Source organism: Labrus mixtus, chromosome 15 (genome assembly GCF_963584025.1).
Source record: "Labrus mixtus chromosome 15, fLabMix1.1, whole genome shotgun sequence".
Classification (NCBI taxonomy): Eukaryota; Metazoa; Chordata; class Actinopteri; order Labriformes; family Labridae; genus Labrus; species Labrus mixtus.
The window spans coordinates 16,250,229-16,268,799 of record NC_083626.1 but is presented as its reverse complement, the minus strand read 5'-3'; the positions used below and the strand labels follow the sequence as shown (position 1 = coordinate 16,268,799).

The 18,571-nt window shown below is 41.3% G+C and overlaps 3 protein-coding genes across 5 annotated transcripts; all 3 read right to left on the bottom strand.

Annotated features, from left to right (window-relative positions):
- Window positions 1-71: 71 nt before the first annotated feature.
- Window positions 72-2,842, bottom strand: lrrc23 (leucine rich repeat containing 23). Its single transcript, XM_061056713.1, has 8 exons — window positions 2,354-2,842; window positions 1,789-1,898; window positions 1,542-1,662; window positions 1,304-1,445; window positions 919-1,049; window positions 665-801; window positions 347-551; window positions 72-251 (listed from the first exon to the last, which is right to left on the bottom strand). Exons 1-8 carry the CDS (start codon window positions 2,435-2,437, stop codon window positions 219-221), a joined length of 963 nt encoding a protein of 320 aa, XP_060912696.1. The 5' UTR covers window positions 2,438-2,842; the 3' UTR covers window positions 72-218.
- A 148-nt stretch (window positions 2,843-2,990) lies between these two features.
- On the bottom strand, window positions 2,991-13,858 carry rbm10 (RNA binding motif protein 10). Of its 3 annotated transcripts, none has more exons than XM_061056696.1 (23): window positions 13,718-13,858; window positions 13,138-13,217; window positions 12,494-13,043; window positions 12,229-12,399; window positions 12,054-12,123; window positions 9,683-9,756; window positions 8,676-8,762; window positions 8,485-8,545; window positions 8,212-8,370; window positions 7,854-8,014; window positions 7,583-7,680; window positions 7,262-7,349; window positions 6,921-7,125; window positions 6,715-6,797; window positions 6,544-6,625; window positions 5,737-5,828; window positions 5,452-5,634; window positions 4,840-5,034; window positions 4,615-4,671; window positions 4,275-4,469; window positions 4,033-4,080; window positions 3,855-3,910; window positions 2,991-3,747 (listed from the first exon to the last, which is right to left on the bottom strand). In XM_061056696.1, the coding sequence occupies exons 2-23, from the start codon at window positions 13,152-13,154 to the stop codon at window positions 3,657-3,659; spliced, it is 2,823 nt and encodes a 940-aa protein (XP_060912679.1). In that variant the 5' UTR covers window positions 13,155-13,217; window positions 13,718-13,858; the 3' UTR covers window positions 2,991-3,656. The 3 variants fall into 3 exon arrangements, with proteins under 3 accessions (XP_060912679.1, XP_060912681.1, XP_060912680.1); XM_061056698.1 differs by having other exon boundaries at window positions 8,212-8,367; XM_061056697.1 differs by having other exon boundaries at window positions 12,494-13,040.
- A 306-nt stretch (window positions 13,859-14,164) lies between these two features.
- LOC132989240 (rho-related GTP-binding protein RhoA-C-like) lies at window positions 14,165-18,557 on the bottom strand. Its single transcript, XM_061056717.1, has 5 exons — window positions 18,420-18,557; window positions 17,759-17,914; window positions 16,233-16,353; window positions 16,000-16,130; window positions 14,165-15,899 (listed from the first exon to the last, which is right to left on the bottom strand). Exons 2-5 carry the CDS (start codon window positions 17,912-17,914, stop codon window positions 15,726-15,728), a joined length of 582 nt encoding a protein of 193 aa, XP_060912700.1. The 5' UTR covers window positions 18,420-18,557; the 3' UTR covers window positions 14,165-15,725.
- Between the last annotated feature and the right edge of the window lie 14 nt (window positions 18,558-18,571).

Below are 18,571 nucleotides of genomic sequence, written 5' to 3'. Positions count from 1 at the left end.
ATGGATACATTAAAAGAAAGAAGATAATTGTTTAAAAATTAGATCACAAATGTGTTAGAAGGACACAAGACACTAGTGTAATGATTTATGGTTGGGGCAAAGCACCACAAAAAAAATACTCTTTCACAATTATGATTGTTTTCAGACAACACAATCACACCAAGCTTGACTTTTCAAGGAAGTCAAGCACTTCCTCATTTTGGTCTTCATTGCAAATCTTATGGCGTAGGTATTTCCTCTTCTTTTAGTTCCTGAAAGGACATGCATGACATTAGAACAATCAGCAAACAAGCAGATTATTGCATTCCCATGACATACAGAGAAATGAGATGCTCCTTAGGGTCACCTTTATTCTCTCTAAGGCCTCCATCATCTCGTCAGGGGAGACAGGATCTTTGTCAAGTCGTTTCAGCTGTGGTAGGATAATCAGTACGCTCAGACGGTAGTCGGTGGCTTCCATCAGAGGATTCTCAGAAAGGACCAAAGCTTTAAGAGTTTTTGACACACGCCCAAGAGACTCAATGGCTTTCTTGTCTAACAATACATTTCCTCTGAGGGAGAGAGACACAAGTATGAGACATGTCATTTAGCATATTTGGTGTCAAGTGATTTGATGTTGGGGACTTATGGAATTTCTAATGTCCTATATGATGCAGCTGTATACCGGACATTGAGGTATTGGAGACACTTCATGTTGGAGCTTAGACCTTCCAGAGTATCAAGCTGGTTGTCTCGCAGGTGAAGGGTAGTGAGGCGCTCTAATCCCTCCAAACCTCCCAGATGTTTTATATAATTTTGAGCCTGGATAGTTGCAACAAAAATAGTTACAGGAACATTTGTTTCTGACTTATAATAAACCAATCTCTTTAATCATCAAGCATGTTAGTTCTACTGAACAAATCAAATAACTTTTATTACCAGATATAAATGCTGCAGGTTGGGGAGGTTGATGCCATCCGTGGTATCCAGCTGATTTCCCCTCAGCTCTAGAGTTACCAGGTTGGCAAAACAGCTATCTTGAAGTTCATTCAGTCTCTGAATACCATTACCTGCCAGAGAGGTTAAACATTTTGTATTAAAATCTGCTGATGAGAGAGTTTGTCATCCCAAAGACTGAGTGACAAAACAAATAATATTAACACTCATCATGCTATTAAAAAACACTGCTAAGTTTTTTTTTTAACACTTCTCCCGTTTCAAATATTAAAGACATGACAAAATATTTCTCATTTGACTGACATCACTATAGGAAACTCAAAATTAGCACAACATGATCGAGATAAAACAACAACTACAGACTAACCTGCCAGATTGAGTCTCTCCAGGGCAGGGCCAACCAGGCCCTCCATATCTGTAAGCCTGTTCCCTGCCATACTCAGCCACTGCAGGTAGGTCAACTGTTCAAAAGGATGCCCGTTGAAGGACGCCACAGCATTATTGTCAACCTACAGAGGTAGGGTTGCATTTAAGATTAACCATCAGAGTGAGTGATACTGATGAGGTGTCTTTTTCTAAATGAATTAAGAAAAAACGATCCTTGCCTTCAGCCAGAGGAGCTCGGTCAAAGATGCCAGAGGAGAAAGATCAGTGAGCTGGTTGTTGGATAGATCCAGAAAACGTATGTAAATAAAACTGCTGATTGCAGTTATATCATTGAGTCCACTAAGGAGTACAGGGATGAGAGAGGAAATTAAAATAACATCCAAGAGATAGCCATACTTAGAGGAATATTCACATTGAAATTTCAAGGGCAAATTTCATTTTGAAGTATTTTTTTTGCAACCTCACCAGTTTTTTAGATCTATTTTGACAAAAGCATGTCCAAGTCCATTGCCTGTGCGACACAGTAACGAGAGACCTTGACTGATGGTTTCTGGGGTCAAATGGCAAACCTGTACCTGCGAGAGAGAAGACATCAAAATGATTTTAATTTAGATAACAGTTTGTGGTGCTGATTGATAAAGGATTAAAAACATGTAGGCTGCATGATGTTTGTGAACAGGTTACAAGTTAAAAGTAAAAGTTACTCTAGTTAGTTACTCTTAAGTGTTATAAAGTTCAAACCTGGAGAAAACCGGCTTTAGGAATGCAGCCTTCATGGTTTATGTAGGCTACACACCTTACTAGCCCTAACATGGTTACTTAACACAATTCTGTGTGTATTTCCCCTTCTAGTCTTAATTATCTGTTGACTATGAGGCCTTAGTCAAAACGCGTTGAGTGAGGGATTCAGCCTCAGTCATGACCAAACAAACCATAGACTGTAAATATTCAACATAACCAGACTGCCTACACGATGACCTTTCTCGACACCTTAGTTGCATGCTGTTAAGTCAGATGTTATAGGCCTTACCTTCTCATCCTCCCCGACTTCATCTTGTTGAGTTTCTTCATCTCCTTCTACGTCGGACAGCACATCTTCCTCCATGTCAGACATACTGGTCACTTCGGTTAGTTCTACAAAAAGTAGCCGCTCAGTCAGCTCGACCTACTGCGATGCATTAAGCTAATAATGACTCACTGGCTCGATGAAGCTAATTGTACTGTTGAACCGTTGGACAGCAGTAACTTTTTGATTGTTAAAATAAAAAGTTATCTGATTATGAAGCTAACTGGTTTGTCTATAGTACCCCGCCAGCAAACAAGCAACCGCGTTTGTTGTTGCCATGGGAACCAGTCAGCCGGAACCTACAGTCTAGTTTCCCTGACATGAGCACACATAAAAACCATAGACTGTAAATATTAGTTAATAAAAACAAATAAATAAAACAAATAAAAACACATTTCAGAGACAGTCGAATGTGCTAGTGCGAAACAGCTATACGATTGCTGCATAAAGTTGCATTAGAAAGTTCATAAGAAGAGTTACGTTATATCCCTTTTTTTTTTAAACCACAGGTTTGCAAACACACAGCTTTGGAAATGTCAAGTTTAAATGTTGAAATTACTTGCTTAAGCATACTGGCTTGCCCAAAGAAGACATAAATCAATTATAATGATGAAATTGTGTTATTCAGAATTAATTCACATAAGCTTGACGAAACACAGTCACATTATTGAAAAATCATAGAAATAAAAAATAACTTTTTTTCCAGAGATAACTATGTATTACAATGTGAATTCAAACCTGCAATATGAGACTTTTTCTTTTTAACTACACACTAGTGTTAGTGTGACCCTGTCCAGTTCATGTGGCCACAGTCTTTTCTAAAATGTTTACACAGTTCATGCCCAGATCAGTCATTCACTGAATGACGAGGCGCATATCTTTAAAACAAAATAAAAAAATCTATGGTGCATAGACAGTATTATTAGAAAAAGCTCATTCACTGCATTAAAGATCTGTACTAATCTTTCATTTCCCACAGCAAAAGTTTCCCAACCACATTAAGCTTGTTTATCACATACAAGCATCAAATAAAGTGAGAACTCATAACTGCATCATTCAGGAAGAAAGCAAAAAAAAAAAGTGCAATCTGTGCAATATCCTGTAATCCACAGCTACAGGATCAGTTCATTTGAGTGTATTACCACTGTTGAGGTAATTGTGATGTCAAACCAAACTAAAAGGTTTATGTTTAGATATCTGTATGACCATAACAGTGAAGTTTTGCGAGCTAGGTATTGTCATTTTCCTCCTTTCTTCAGGACCAAGCTCACTCCACTTGCATATTGCGAAACAGAAGCCCCTTTTTCACGCCTCCTTGTAGCATCCTGGCACCAAGACTAGTGCCACTGATCCCATCACTAGAGAGACACCAGAGAGAAAAAGAATAAAACACAAGACTGAGCACAAACACAAATCAAGAACTACGAGTCTGTACATGGGGTCTCTGTTTGTTTATAAAACTTACATTGGGCTAAACTTCCTCCTCTTAGCATCAGGAGCCTCAGGTCCATCTACAAGTCTCTGCAGCAAAAAAAAGGGACAGTGAAATTATTATTTTCTGTATTCATTCATTCAGTTACAAAGATAGCTATTTCATGCGCTGTTGTGTAACTCCTTGACTCCGATCATGAGGCTTGACCAACCTCTTTGCCTGTGACTTCCTGATGTAATCTCCTTTGCTCCAAGTTTTGCTGAGGGCAGAAAGAGGTAAAGAGGTTGACTACAAGAGGAGTGCCATGAGACTGAAACATTTCATTTAACTCCCTTTAGACACAAAATATACTGAAGACAGGTTTAGTAAAAAAAAAAAAAACAAGATATTTCTTACTTAACATGTACACAATATTTTCAACAGAGTGAAAATCTACTTGAAGTGTGTTAGCACCTTGTGTAGCTCAGATAGCTGCTGGTGCCTGATTAGGGCCTCCTTGCTGGGGAACTGCCTCCTACAAAGCAGACAGGCGAGCTTAACCCAATCTGTCATTCTCCCTTCCTTCTCGTCTTTGTCGCCTCCTTCTTCTTCACTGTCAGTTTCTCCACTGTAGGCTGGGACCAGGCCCTGCTGCTGAGGTGGGGATCGCTAAAGAAATAAGATATTAGATTAAATACTGAGGTAAACACAGACATGCATAATAATATTTTTCATAGGAATAAAGAGCTTTGTAAGATTCTCTGCAGAAAGAGACAGATATTTCACAAGTACATCACTGTGGCCATTTCCTTACCTCTGTACTTTGTCGGATCTGGTCCAGAAAAATCTGAGGCCGTTCAGACAGTGCCCCCTGTAGGACAGAAAAGCAAAGTCGAGAAAATGTGTTATTACTCAGACAAGTTTAGGATGAGAGTTTGCAGACACCTAAGCCTGGTAAATGATAAACATTCCTTCTGGTCACTATGCTAACCTGCTACACAGATGTTAACAGATAAGCATTTCTGTAGGGGTTACATACCTTTTTCTCCAGAACAGCATAACCTGCATCAGCGCTAGCAGATTCTCGCCGGTCATCCAAGCGACTGTGTCCAGGTGTCCTAGTGAAACCTGGTGGTGGCGCTGTGGAGCCAACGGCTGGGGAGGAAGAGACAGAGCGCATGTTCTCCTTCTGTCTATTAAGACTCTTAGCCCAGCGCTCCATGTCTTTGGCAATCTATTCATATAAACCAAGACATAACAAATGGAAATGACTTGAGGAAGACTTGTTTTTTTTGAGCAACCACTGGACTTAAACATTTTCAAACAAATATTACCTTAGTAAAGGATTTTCTTTTTAGAGGTGCTAAATAACTATAGGAATTTTACACCCAGTTTACCAACTTATATGTTTTTAAGTGTATGGTGTGCTATTTTGTCAAATTATAAAAGTTGTGGAACCAAACATATCACACATTTACAGCAGTTGATGTTATTGAGTCTTCCTTTTTTTGGAGTTGATCAGATGTCCAAACAAATAAAGTGAAAAACAAGGGAATGATATTGTTCAAGGTCTATTTTGAAATCTATAGGTAAAAGTGATTTCCCATGCAAACCTGTCACTTCTCAAAGTTATATCTAGTAAGTAGATTACCTGTTGAGCAGTTTTATTCCTGGGCTTGTCTTTTTTCTCCTTACTGCCAGGAGAGGCAAAAAGGGAGTCTGAAGGAGCTGCACCAGCCCCTTCACTATTCGACTGTCCAGCAGCAGCAGGGATGTAGGTGTGTTTATCTCCATCCCAATACATGTACTGCTGAGTGTGAGGGTTGTAGTAGTACTGCAAAGAGAAGGGGAACAACAATAAAACTCAAATGCTGTGGAAAAGCACACTTTTTTGCTCATGAAACATTATAAAAGCAGCAGATTTCTAGTTCTTCACCTGGGAGGTAGGGTCATAGTAGAGACCTGTGAGTGGGTCGTAATAGTAACCAGAGCTTTCATCATACTGGTATGTGGACACATCTGGCACGGCTGCAACCAAACACACAACAAATTCCTCTCAGGTTAAGATTTTAAATTACAACACCTTTCAAGTGTTAATCAGCAGTATCACAGTTAATATGCATTCAGAGAAAAACTGTAGGGCAGGATTGACTGACTCTGATTTTAACACCATGATTACAATTATAACTTGTAAGGAACACTTTACTGATAAAGCTGGACTCAATCAACTGATTCACAGGGGCCAGTGACATTTTGGGGGTGGAGATGGACTCTCTGACAGTGGTGTCAGAGAGGAGGATGCTGCCTAAGTTGCGTGTCATTGGACAATGTCTCCCTCCCACTCCACGACATGCTGGCAAAACACAGCAGCACATTCAGTGCAAGACTCGTCTCCCCACGATGCAGCACAGAACGCCAACGAAGTTCATTACTGCCTGTGGCCATCAAACTCCATAACTCCTTCATTTGAGAGTCAGACACTTAGTCTGAAACTTCCTGGACTTATTCAACCAAAACAACTGGAAACTTCTCTGTTGTTTTATGTTTATGCTTACTATAACTGTGCAATCCGTCTGTAAACTGGTCAACATTTGTTCAGACAGGTGTGCAATACTGATTATAACAGTCTTTAATGATCCTTGTACATAGACCGTACAATAACTACACTGTTCATCACTGCACATTTTGTATATTCATATTTGTAAATATTATTTATATAATCAATTTTGATTCTGATTCTTACGGTATTGCTGGAGCTCGTGTTCAGTCCCTGGGGTGGCAGGTTGGCTTGGAGCAGCTGGTTGTGGTTTTCCCACAATCTCAACCTGCAGAAACAGAAAGTTGTCACTTAAATGACATTTAAAAATGCAAGAGTACAAGAGTTGAAGATCATACACAAGCATTAATATGGTACCTGTGTGGCTTGTGTGGTGGTCCCTTTGGTGAGGAGAGCAGTCTGTGTTTTGATGAGAGGCAGCTGCACTGATCCTGATGTCCCTGCGTCAGATGAAATGGCAGCGACACGTGTGAATGCACACATAAACAAGTGGCGTACGTTGATAAAGCAATGTCAATGTTACAGTTATAATTCTCTCTATACTAAAAATATTTGATACTGACCTGTGGCTGCTCCTCCTGTGTATGCCCCCATCAGGGCTGCTCCTGAACTGGACAAAGCAGTGACTGTGTTGTCTGCCTGCGCTTTGAAACTTGTGCCATCTAGCCCAGAGTAATCATTCCCCTCCTGACTGTAGGTCACTGCTGCCCCCTGCTGATACACAGCTGTATCTATACTCTGGCCTCCACCTGATCCATTCTGAGCCGTCTGGAAATGCAAAACATTTTAAAAGATGAGGCAAAAAAGACCCCACTGGTATTCAATAAAATTCAAACAATTCAAAAATGAAGATGTGATTCACTCTCATGTCACCCTACACTGATAAATCATTTAGAAAGGGTACCTGTGTGACCGCCCACTGTGCAGCAGCTATAGCTGTGCTGGCTACTGTAGCAGCACTCACTCTGCTTCCATCAGTCAGGAACACATCACTAGCATTGAAAAGACAGAAAGAGACTCTTTTAGTGGTTGTCTGGTGACCTTCTTTTCAACAACAGATAGCAAAATAAATTAAGAAGTTATTTTTAACCTGCTACTTTGTATTTGAATCTATTCTTCTCCAAAAATGTTTCAGCTGATTTAGAGCCAGAATAATGTTCTCTTTTCAAAAGCAAAAATATATCTGCCTTTGTGTTTCCTTTGATTGGTGGGTAGCACTGTTTACCGTTTGGAGCCTTTGGCAAACTCAACCACAATCGTTTTCCCGTCAATAGAGAGAGCTGGCTGAAGAGCCTGCAAGATCTGGAGCAGTTGTGATGCCTCCTGTTGATACCACAAACAGAGAAGTTTGTATGGGTTGTTCATAGGCATGTTTGTGAAAGAGAAGGCTTCATTAGTAAACTAGAGTTACAATATTTTTTTTTTTAATAAATTACAAGGTTAAGTTCATCTGTCTAGTACTTATGCATGTGGCTCTGCCTATTTAAGTGTCTTACCACTATGGTAGAGAGCTGTAGAAAGGCAAAGCCCCTGTTAAGATGTGTGTGCTTGTCCTTTATCAGGCGAACATTAGAAGGGGAGAGGGTAGCAAACGGAGCCAGAGCAGATAAGATGGCATCCAATGAAGTATGTGGACCCAGGTTTCTCAGTATCAGAGCTGGTGCAGGAGAGGATGACAGAATATGATTTAATTAAACACTCTTTTTTTGCAGTTTAAGCATAGTAACACACACTGCTGCGAAATATCAATGCTATTATGCCTCCTTCTTGTTTGCAAGTTTTAGAAAAGGTTACTTGGAGTGAATAGAAGAACAGATTGCTGTAGGGATAAATCAAGTCAAGTAATAGACTTACTGTCATTGGCAACATCTGCCTGTTGTGTAGCCTGTCCTGGGTTGACTGTAGGACTAGAAGTGTTGTATGGTGCAGGCAACGGCAATAAGCCCTGGGCCCCCTCCTTCTGAAGACCAACAGGCAAATCCCTCTGCAGCTGAGGCAACTTTAGCTCAGCTTCTGGGGAGAGACAACAGTCTGTCTATTCATCATCATATAGTGAAAGACAGCCTGTGTTATTGTAAAGGCTGAAGATTTATGATATTTTCAGGATAGATCAGAAGATAGCTTTACCTGATTTAGGCACACTGCATTTGAAGCACTTCTCTCTCCTTTTAAAGTTTTGCACCCCACACTGTGAAAATGTTACAAGAGCTACAGTTAAAAGCGTTAGAAAAGCGCACCTACAGTTTTTGATATACATGCATGCAATACAGATATACAATTTTAGATTTCCATATATTCACACATTACAAACACACAACCTTGTTGCAGAGCCAGTCCTCGTTGGCACGTGGTTTTGGGTCGCTGTAGTGCATCGACACTCTTTGTCCCAGAATCAACAGCACTCCCTGAAAGAAAAGGAAGAGAGAAAGAGAGAGGAAACAAAGAATGATTATCAAAGATAATTGGGTCACACATGCCAGAGAAAGGCCTCATCTCACAAGAGATGAGAACGAGAGAGAGAGAGAAAGAGAGATAGAAGAGAGAAAGGGGGACAGAGAGAGAGAGAGAAAGAGAGAGAGTAGAACTGAGGTTGAAAGAAAGAGTACACAAGAGAATTGCAACCTTCAGCTTAGGAAACTGGGACGGACTGAGATGGTGTATGTGTAGTTGTGTGAGTTGAGTCCATTATTAAGGACACAATGTATCTGTTCATCTGTGTCATCCCTCCCCCCTTAAGGGGAAACCTTTTCACAGTTTTCCACACATCCTTCCCACTGTCACCACCTTTGCCCCCAAATTGACAATAGCTCCCTCCTAAAGATGTAATAATGTATGTTAAAATGAAAATGAAGCACTAAATTGGTCCGGACTGAACATACAATAGAGCATGTGAGAAATGTAATTTAACTTGACTGCCATTCTATTAATGGTGATGGTACTGTAGACTTAGGACAGCGAGTGAGAACATGTAACTGAAGAAAACAGAGTCAAAAAGAAGGTTGTTTTGGACATATAATGTGCAAACGTGATAGGGAGGACCCATGTATGCAATTTCGTTTTGTCCCAGACAGACGGATAGCAGTGTAACTTAACATTTGCCTGTTTGTGGAAATCTGTATAAGTAGAATATATATATATATATATGTAGAATGTCCCTATCAAAGAATAAAACTTACCTACCTACCTCTGTTATCTATGCCATACTGGAATGCATCATGTGCACATGAGAGGGCATGGTGTGACTGTACTCTGGACCTGATATGAACCCATTCATCTCACTGTTTGTGTGTATATGTGTATGTGTGTCAGTGTAGGGGAGAGTGACCTGGTTGGTCTCCATCCAGCGGGTGGCCTCCTGTATGACATTAAACTCGACGAAGGCGAATCCTCTGCTCTGACCTGGACACCGCCCAGCGCCATGGTAACCGAACAACAACAACAACATAACAACAACGCAGTGAGGGGTTAGTGCTTCATGTCCAGAGGAGAGAGAGACCCTGTATCAGCACTAATCAATTCAGTCATTGCTTCCTCCCCCCCTTGGGAATAACACACTTTGACGGCCAGTTTGAGAGCTGCTGTCAAATTCTCCTCAAGGGTGGGAGGACACAATGTCAAGTATCTCCACAGGGTCAGGGAAAGAGGGAGAGAGGGGGAGATCCTACCCACTCATCAGTTTGAGCTCTAAGGCTTTAAATGATGAAGTACCCAGTCAGAAAACACACACACTACACACACACTTCACACACACCACACACACACACACACACACACACACACAACTCTGAAACTCTGGAGAGTCAGAGTGCAGTTGGAACTATGTAGCACTGTGGTGTAATGTCTCTATAGCACCCATATCCTGTCCATGCAGTAATATAAATGATTGACAGCATATTTAGATTCATAACGTTCTTGAACACTGGTGTATGGTATCACATGGACAGTAATCACAAAAGGTCATCATTTAAACAGAGAAACAGTGATGTAGGGGTGACAGAGACAGAGCAGTGCAGGAGGACTGAAAGTATACCTGAGTCAGAGAGGCACACTTTACAGACAACCAGTGAGTTAGCAGAAAAGGTGGCCAGTGAGACAATGATCTTAATAGGAAACCTTAGGCAAAAGCTTTATCGGAGTGGTATGGATGACATATACACATATCTGCAACACTTGTACTCAAACACTCACACATTCAAAAATAGCAACAATTTCAAACCCTTTCAAACTAATTGTCATTCTGCTCATGTCTAAACTGACACTGTGAGTTCACCTACTCAGACAGAACTCACTTCAAGATGGATGAGGCTGAATTATGGAAAGGTAAAGACAGTAAGAGAGCCAGGTAGAAAGAAAAACTCAAGCAATGTGGTAAAGGTCTATGACCTATGACTGCATGCATTAGGGCTGTAACGGTATTTGTATTTGTCTGATGGTACAGACGTCATGGTTTGGTGCATGCAGTCATACAACAAACATGTCAAGTGGAGAAAAGGTAGTATCCACTTCCCATTCCTAGGTGGCAGTAATGCTCATAACTGTTTGCCGACAACTATTAAACAACAAACGCAGAAGAAGCAACAAAACACAAGAGGAAGAAGTGTAATATGGCGAAATGACACAGCAGAGCTAGAAGACATGCCTGCTTCTTTTAACAAGTTGTGTCTAGTAAGGTATGTCACTGGAAACACATCGAATATGCTAATGAATATTAGACGGCGTAACCTAGAGGTGCCATCACTGGAGTACAATGAAAAACAACATGTATTCAACAACTTCATCCCACTGTTTTTAAAAAGCCTCTGGCACAGAAGCCAGGTTGGCTTGCCCCAACCTTGTTACATTGTCCCAATCCTGTGTGCACAGCCAGTCCGCGAGCTGCCCTATACTGGAGACCACAAGAAGGGATTGTGCACGAGTTGTTCGCTGCAGTCTTTTGCACTAACAACAGATGTATCATGGACTCCTATTGCACTTACAGCTATCTCCCAGACTGCACAACTGTAACAACTTGGAGTGATCATTATACATTTTTAAGAAGGGTATATTTACCTCACAGACTAATTTCTTGTAAAGGTATGCATTTTATTTTGTATTATATCTTACATTGTATTTATTTCTTTATGTTCACTAAATGTTATTCTTTTCTGTGTTCTCTTCTTATTTTGATTTTTTTTTGGTTAATGTTTAATACACTACAGGCTGGGATGCCGGTAGCCTTGTGGTTAGTTTGCACATCTCTTTATGTACAAAGAATATAGTTTGGCTCCTTTCCCGCATGGCCAAAACCTAGGTACAATTGAACCATGACTACTGTGTACCGCTACACCCCTAGCATGCATGCATTTTTTTTCTCTGGAAAATGTTCATTGGAATCTTCTTTGAAGAAGACTTGGATGTTTTGTTGCCATCTGGGAACTGGCGAGAATTAAGATTCCAGCAGACCAAAGAAATAAAGCAGCAATCTGAGCAGAAGCCTGTATAGTAGTACATAAATTAGTCTTCTTTGCATCAGCTATAACTCAGAGTATGATGAAAGATAGTGACAGTAAGAGAGGTGGAGAAGAAAAGCTGACATTAATTAGTAGACCAGGCAGATAAGGGGAGAGCAATGAAAATGGAAGAGCTGGTAATGAATCAGTGGGATGAAAGGGGAGAGTAAATAACAGAAAATAACCGGGCATAGGACAAATTCTCACCTGAAGATTTGTTCCTCATCAAGCGAACTTCTCTCGGCTGGATCCCCTGTTCCTGCAGTTGTGCGCGGATCTATGAACAAAAGAGGCTTTATTGCAATTTAAGCTTAATGAGAAAAAGTTTCATCATCACACTATTGTTAAAACACACAAACATGCAAAGGAGGTGTACACTTACCTCATTGGTGGTGGCATTGGGCGGCAGCATCCGAAGCATTATGATGTTGCTTGGCTTCTGGTTGTGGTCTAGATCTGCGCGGTAGTCCTGGTCCCTCTGATCCAACTCGTCAAGAGAGAGATCTGGTCCAGCACTCTCACAACTATGCTCCTCTTCCCCTGCAGGAAAAGCCTGCACAGAACAGTCACAGATTAGCAACATGTGAAGACTAGAACATAAAAGTGTAGCAGCTCTAAGAAAAAAACAGAAATAACTTATGACTCACCCTCCTCTTCATGGCCCCATGAGGGAACCTGTCCTCCTCTCTTTGTCTTGCTGTATTGTATTCAATCTGTTCAGAATGGATGCCTCCACAACCCCAGAAGCCATCCTTGGCCCCTGTATGTGAAGAAGAACTGTTCTCAGGAAAAACTCTTCCACCTTTTCCTCGACTTCTTTCATGTGGACCTGTGCGTAACTGCTCGTACTCCCGACTGGATCCTTCTTCCTCTTTCTGGAGCATGGAAATGGCTTGATCCGGCTGAGACTGAGTGCAAGGAGGCCACATGCGTCTCTTCCCATCACGCCCTATGTCCCCTCGTCCCTCTCCTCTCTGGTGAAACCCCACCCTGCCTAGGGGGCGACCTGGAGAGAAGTCATAAACACCCAGTGACTGCTCCTCCTGAATGTAAGGTCCGTCCCCGTCCGCTCTGACATCATACCCGGGCCCTGCCTCCTCGTCTTCTTGGCCGTAACCTCGATAGTCCATGTCCCGAAAGTTGTGATCGTTGTGGGTGTTTCCATAGCGACCTGTTCGATCTCCTCGCCCACCCCTGCTGACCATGACAGACAACGTGTGTGTTTATAACGTTACTTACTCCAACACGCCTCTCTTTGCATGATAGAACCGCATGTGACCATTTAACTCACCTCCTCTCATAGTCCATGCTGATTAACAGACGCTGCTTCTGGTCCCTGTCCTTTTCCTATTTAGTAACAGCAATGAGGTTCTGGAAAAAAAAAAAACCCACACAATTTAATAAAGGAAAAGCAATTATTAGTAGATTTGAAGTTTACTTGACAGCCAGACTGTATGGCCTTTTACAAAAACAGTCAACACTAAAAAGCGACTACATTTCAGAGGGATGTTAGCCCACAGGCTGTTAACGACGCACATCACCAGGTTAGCTGGATTTTTGAATACCGATATCTCGAATACAGTCTTTCTCCAACTGGACTCCTTCTCCGAATGGCATACATCTGGTAACCACTCTCCAAAACCAACAAATGCAAAAATGCATAGGACTGCACCAACAATAAACATGTGTCTGAGCAACGAACGTGCATAAACTAAAAACCAAAATGTGGGCATTTAACAATGACGTTCGCTTAGCAGGCATGCTAACTATTCTAGCCTGATGTTTGCTAACTCGGTGAGGCAGGGGAGCTGTCCCCTGACGGCCGCTGAAACACTACTGCAGTTGTCCCATGAAGAAGAACTATCACTTACCACTGCCACATTATCCCCGACAACAGTTCTACCACGTTGAAGTGAAGGTTGAAACGCTGTTGTTGTTTTTTTTTCCAAGGACCAAAGTGTGATTATTTTTCAGGGAACAAGTGTAAAATGGCTACAGCAAGACATTTCAAAGTGGGCGGGACCAATGCCTGACTTTGATATGTGATTGGTGTTTCGAACGCGAAAACATTAACGACAAATATGATTGGACAAGACAAGCATGCCAACCCTAAATTGGAAGCCAAGAGGGATATAGGATAAACTCATAAACTACGACAACAAAGATATCTTGATATCAAATAAAATGAAATGATTGAATCACATATTTTTTTCAGGTTATGAATGTTTTATTTGGGAAAAAAAAGTAAATTAATGCCAGAAATATAGTGTGGACTGTTGCAAGCAAAAACGAATGAATGGATCCAAGAAACACATAAATACCTTAAAAACGGAAAACCCTACTATCACCTTTATTCTGAAGCCAAAATCCAGAAATCCTAAGGTGTCACAGTAAAAAAAATGCAAAGAAAAAAAAATATACAGGTACAATAACTGCTCTTGTATCTCACCTGCCAGCCATGTACCCTAAGGTTGACCTTTAATCAAACAAAACAATTCTAAGATTACAGGTTTTTTTTTTCAGTAAACTGATGTAAGCTGATGACAGTAGGATTAAGTCAAACAAGAAAGATTTACTAAGAAAATGAGAGACATCAACAATAAAAAGATATAGTACAATAATGACAGTATCATTAAAAGGGGAGAAAATTGAGTTAAAGGCAAATTTGAAATACACATCAATAACATGTCCTTACAAGGCCTTGTAAGACATACAGTACATAATATACTTTATAGAAGAGAAGACTATCATCTAAAGAAAGAATATTCAACTTATGAACTACATCACTCGTGTTCAAACAACACAATCAATTGAATCTCTATTACACACAAAAAAAAGGTCCTAAAAATTCTTAACATGATTAACCTGATTGTGCCTCTATGGAGAGTACAATGTCTTCCAGTAAAGTGGTGGTTTCTATGTCACTCTGAGTAGCTGTTTATTCCATTACCCATCTGAGCCGTAAAATGTGGCCTTCAGGGGTAACTTTGGCATGGAAACAATGGGTTAGGTCAGCGACGCAGAAGGCCTTTCCATGCATACAGTACGTAGACACTTGTTATTACACACTCACACAAATATACACACATCCACTGCATGCAGACCTGCACTGGAGAAAACAAACCACCATACAGTCCCACACACATACACATACACACACACACACACACACACACACACACACGCAGACTTAAGTACAGGTAAATATTTCGGTATGGGAAAATATCTCATACAATCTAGTTTACCCCTGCATAGCGCCTGAGTCAGAATATAAGCCTGAAGGAGCCAAGCCAATGGCAGGGGAGAAAGCATTCACAAATGTGATTTATGGACACTACAAATGACAAAATTATACCCCGTCTCAAGTTATGAACCATAACCCCTTAACTTTCTCTTCTTGACCCCTGCTCTCAAGGCACTACATGTAGGCGATACTGTGTAAAATCCACTTAGACATTGTCTTAATTTAACCCACTTTACATGAACATAATTATTTTGTCTTTTTTCACATCCCCACTGTCTTTGGCCTGGTAATGACCATTTCCAACTTCATTCCAATCATGGCACATTTCAATAAGTTTACATCTACTCAACTTTAAATCACCCCTGACCATCTGCCAAAGAGATTTCTAGATCTAAAAGTGTTTGATAGAAGAAACCAAAATGGTACATAACCAATGTAGAAACCAAGGATTGAGGTGTAGAAGCCTATCAAATCATTTAAGATCTGCTTTCATTTGCCAAGGATAACTGTATGATGACAAATTGAGCATCTGCAAAACTTTTCTGGGCCCTTCCCAAAACTCTCCCAAATGTCAAATATTAATGGAAGCTGCCCTCTTATCTGTGCTTGACAGCAGCCCCCTCCTCTCCCTGAGCCTATAACAGAAGGCAGGTGGACTTCCTGCAACGTTTCTTGGCAGCCAGTGCTGCCCTAGTTGCCATCTCAAAGACTTCCCTCACACCATCTTTGGATTTGGCAGAACACTCTTGGTATCCACTTGCAGTGATGCGGGACGCCATTTCTTTGCCATCCTCATATTTAACTGGCTCCTGGAGACAAATATGAAATTGGAGGTTACATTTTGACATTTACTTTAACAATGTGAACAAACAGCATCAGTTTTGAACAAAACAACATAAAAAACTAAACCTGTTTCATTTTGGCAAGCTCTCGTCTGGTGTGTTCGTCATTGCGCAAATCTTTCTTATTGCCAACAAGGATGATAGGAACATTCGGGCAGAAGTGTTTCACTTCAGGTGTCCACTTTTCAGGAATATTTTCTACAGTAAGAGGGAAAATGCAGCAATTCATAAAACATGCCAATGTCAAAACTGCAACGCATTCAATATACATGATACAACCAGTGCAAACTAAGACCATACCTAAACTGTCAGGGCTGTCTACAGAGAAGCACATTAGAATAACATCAGTGTCAGGATAGGAAAGAGGTCGCAGTCTGTCATAGTCCTCCTGACCCGCTGTATCCCAAAGTGCTAGCTCTACCTGAAATGAGACAGAGTTACATGTAAGGATCAACACACACAGAGGATTCATTAAGAGGGAAAGTGAAGCATTTAATTTAAAACTTAAAGGTGATCAGTAGCTTTTTCCTTAAAAAAATAGAATATAGACTTATACAAAAGTAATGTCGATCAATCATCACTTATGGGCCTCCATACATGTGTGGTAGTCACTGTGTCTTAAAAGACCTTGCCCTCTGCCTGTATTTTAAAGTTTGGTATGTTGTGGTTCTGGGCAGGGAAACGGTGTGTTTCCCTCAGCCAATGACAGTGCACAGGTGAGTTTGGGAGCGGATACAATTCGGCAATTGGACATTATCCAAACTGGCGAATATGACGGACATGGACGTAGCGGCAAAGAACAGAAAATATAATCACCGTAAAGCAAAATGCCAAGCAGATAAAGCTTGTTCCAAAACGAGGGTGAACCTTGTGTTGGCTTTACCCGTGGACGCAGAGTTGGCCTGCTGTCTGCTGGACAGGCAGGTGCCAAACACCGGTGGTTAACTTGTGCTAGCATGCTGTTGCAGTGTAGGTACAAGGAGAAAACTGTCACACTACGTCCTGCATCGAGTGTGGACTTCTAGAGGCCATGAGCCCAGTAAGCTTGACGCTTCTTTATGACAGCACCAGCAGTGCGCGCAGACCCAGTACTACCTGTGCCCACCCACCCAGGGGAGCTCTGCAGCTCCCATGTCTTACATTAATACAAAATGTGTACTTTATTTATTGTTACAAAAGGTGTGTAGATTACTGTATAGGAAATATAAAAACATGACATTAGTTGATATCGCCCTGGTATGTAAGAAAGTATGTTGGCCATTTTCCCAGATTTTTTTGTGTAATAGAGATCTAGTGAATACTTCATAGTGAATGTAATGGTTTGTAACAGCCCAACACAAGGCGGCAGTCTGTAGGGACTTGGGTTGGGAACCGGAGGGTCGTCGGTTCAAGTCCTGGTGCGGACCAAATATGGAAGTTGGTCTGGTAGCTGGGGAGGTGCCAGATCACTTCCTGAGCACTTCCGAGGTGCCCTTGAGCAAGGCACCAAACCCCCTCCCCACCGCCAGCTCAGGAGCGCCCGCTGTGGGCCGCTCCGTCACTCTGACATCTCTCCATTAGTGCATGTCCACAGGATCCTGTTTGTGCATGTTTATATTTCAGTGTGTGTGTTGCATGTCTTACAGAGTGTAAAAACTGAAATTTCCCCTTGCAGGGATCAATAAAAGTAAATCTTAATCTTACTTGATAGCGTTTCACAAATCAGATATCAGATTAACATTCTAGCTTTCTCAATATATATAGATTTTTTTTACACACGTTTAGTGTCTTTAGTATTCATTTGGGCTCCTCAGTTCCAAGTTCATATTGAGTGTTTTATGTCTCACCTGTTTCCCATCCACCTCGATGTCTGCCACATAGTTCTCAAACACAGTGGGGACGTAGACCTCTGGGAACTGGTCCTTACTGAAGACGATGAGCAGACAGGTTTTCCCACATGCACCATCCCCAACTATCACCAACTTCTTTCTGATAGCAGCCATCTGTGGAAAAAGGTTCAAAGGAAGTTTACACTTAATTCAACTGATCAGCGGGAACTTAACTACTCTTCACTATTAATCCACCGAAACATAAATCCACCAGTTCAACTCGTTCACACATTAGAAGTCCCGTTATACACTCAAACTACGATGTAGACCGGTGTCCTAATGTTTCAGAATTACTTAAAACTATCCAGAGTAACGACCTGAATAGAAAAACAAAGGCAAACAGTGCATCGGCCTTGCAGGTACAGGGTGTAAACATAACATTTCCGTGCTGTGTTCCCATTCCTGCTCAAACGCTGTGTGGTAGTCCGGGCCTGTCAAACCAGCTAACATCGGCTAGGTTAGCAGGAAAGCTAACGGTGCCTCAATGGTTTGAACTCCTGCCATTTAGAGTTTTCTCCCCGAAACCTCAACTTCAGTTCCTCATGACATTAGTGTGAAACGTATGTTACCGAAGCAATAACCGGCTTAAAGTTTACAAGCTATCTCTAAGAGTGGTTACCGTTAGATGTTCTGTGTCCGCCTTTCTCCTCTTCCTGACCGACTGGAAAACTCCGCCCACTTCTCATACGCATGTGCGTAATACGTCATTTGTTAGAAGGCTTCAGCACATAATGCAATATTTATAAATTCAGTTTTAAAGTAGGCTATGGC

Coding starts and splice junctions, on each gene's coding strand:
- rbm10 (XM_061056696.1), bottom strand. Junction 7,681..7,853: donor TACAGCTCTCTACCATAGTG/GTAAGACACTTA, acceptor TGGTATCAACAG/GAGGCATCACAACTGCTCCA. Junction 3,748..3,854: donor AGGAGGAAGTTTAGCCCAAT/GTAAGTTTTATA, acceptor GTGTCTCTCTAG/TGATGGGATCAGTGGCACTA.
- LOC132989240 (XM_061056717.1), bottom strand. CDS start 17,914: ATGGCTGCTATCAGAAAGAAGTTGGTGATAGTTGGGGATGGTGCATGT. Junction 16,354..17,758: donor TCGAGGTGGATGGGAAACAG/GTGAGACATAAA, acceptor GTCTCATTTCAG/GTAGAGCTAGCACTTTGGGA. Junction 15,900..15,999: donor AGCTTGCCAAAATGAAACAG/GTTTAGTTTTTT, acceptor ATTTGTCTCCAG/GAGCCAGTTAAATATGAGGA.
- lrrc23 (XM_061056713.1), bottom strand. CDS start 2,437: ATGTCTGACATGGAGGAAGATGTGCTGTCCGACGTAGAAGGAGATGAA. Junction 1,663..1,788: donor AAAATAGATCTAAAAAACTG/GTGAGGTTGCAA, acceptor TGTACTCCTTAG/TGGACTCAATGATATAACTG. Junction 252..346: donor AGGCCTTAGAGAGAATAAAG/GTGACCCTAAGG, acceptor ATGTCCTTTCAG/GAACTAAAAGAAGAGGAAAT.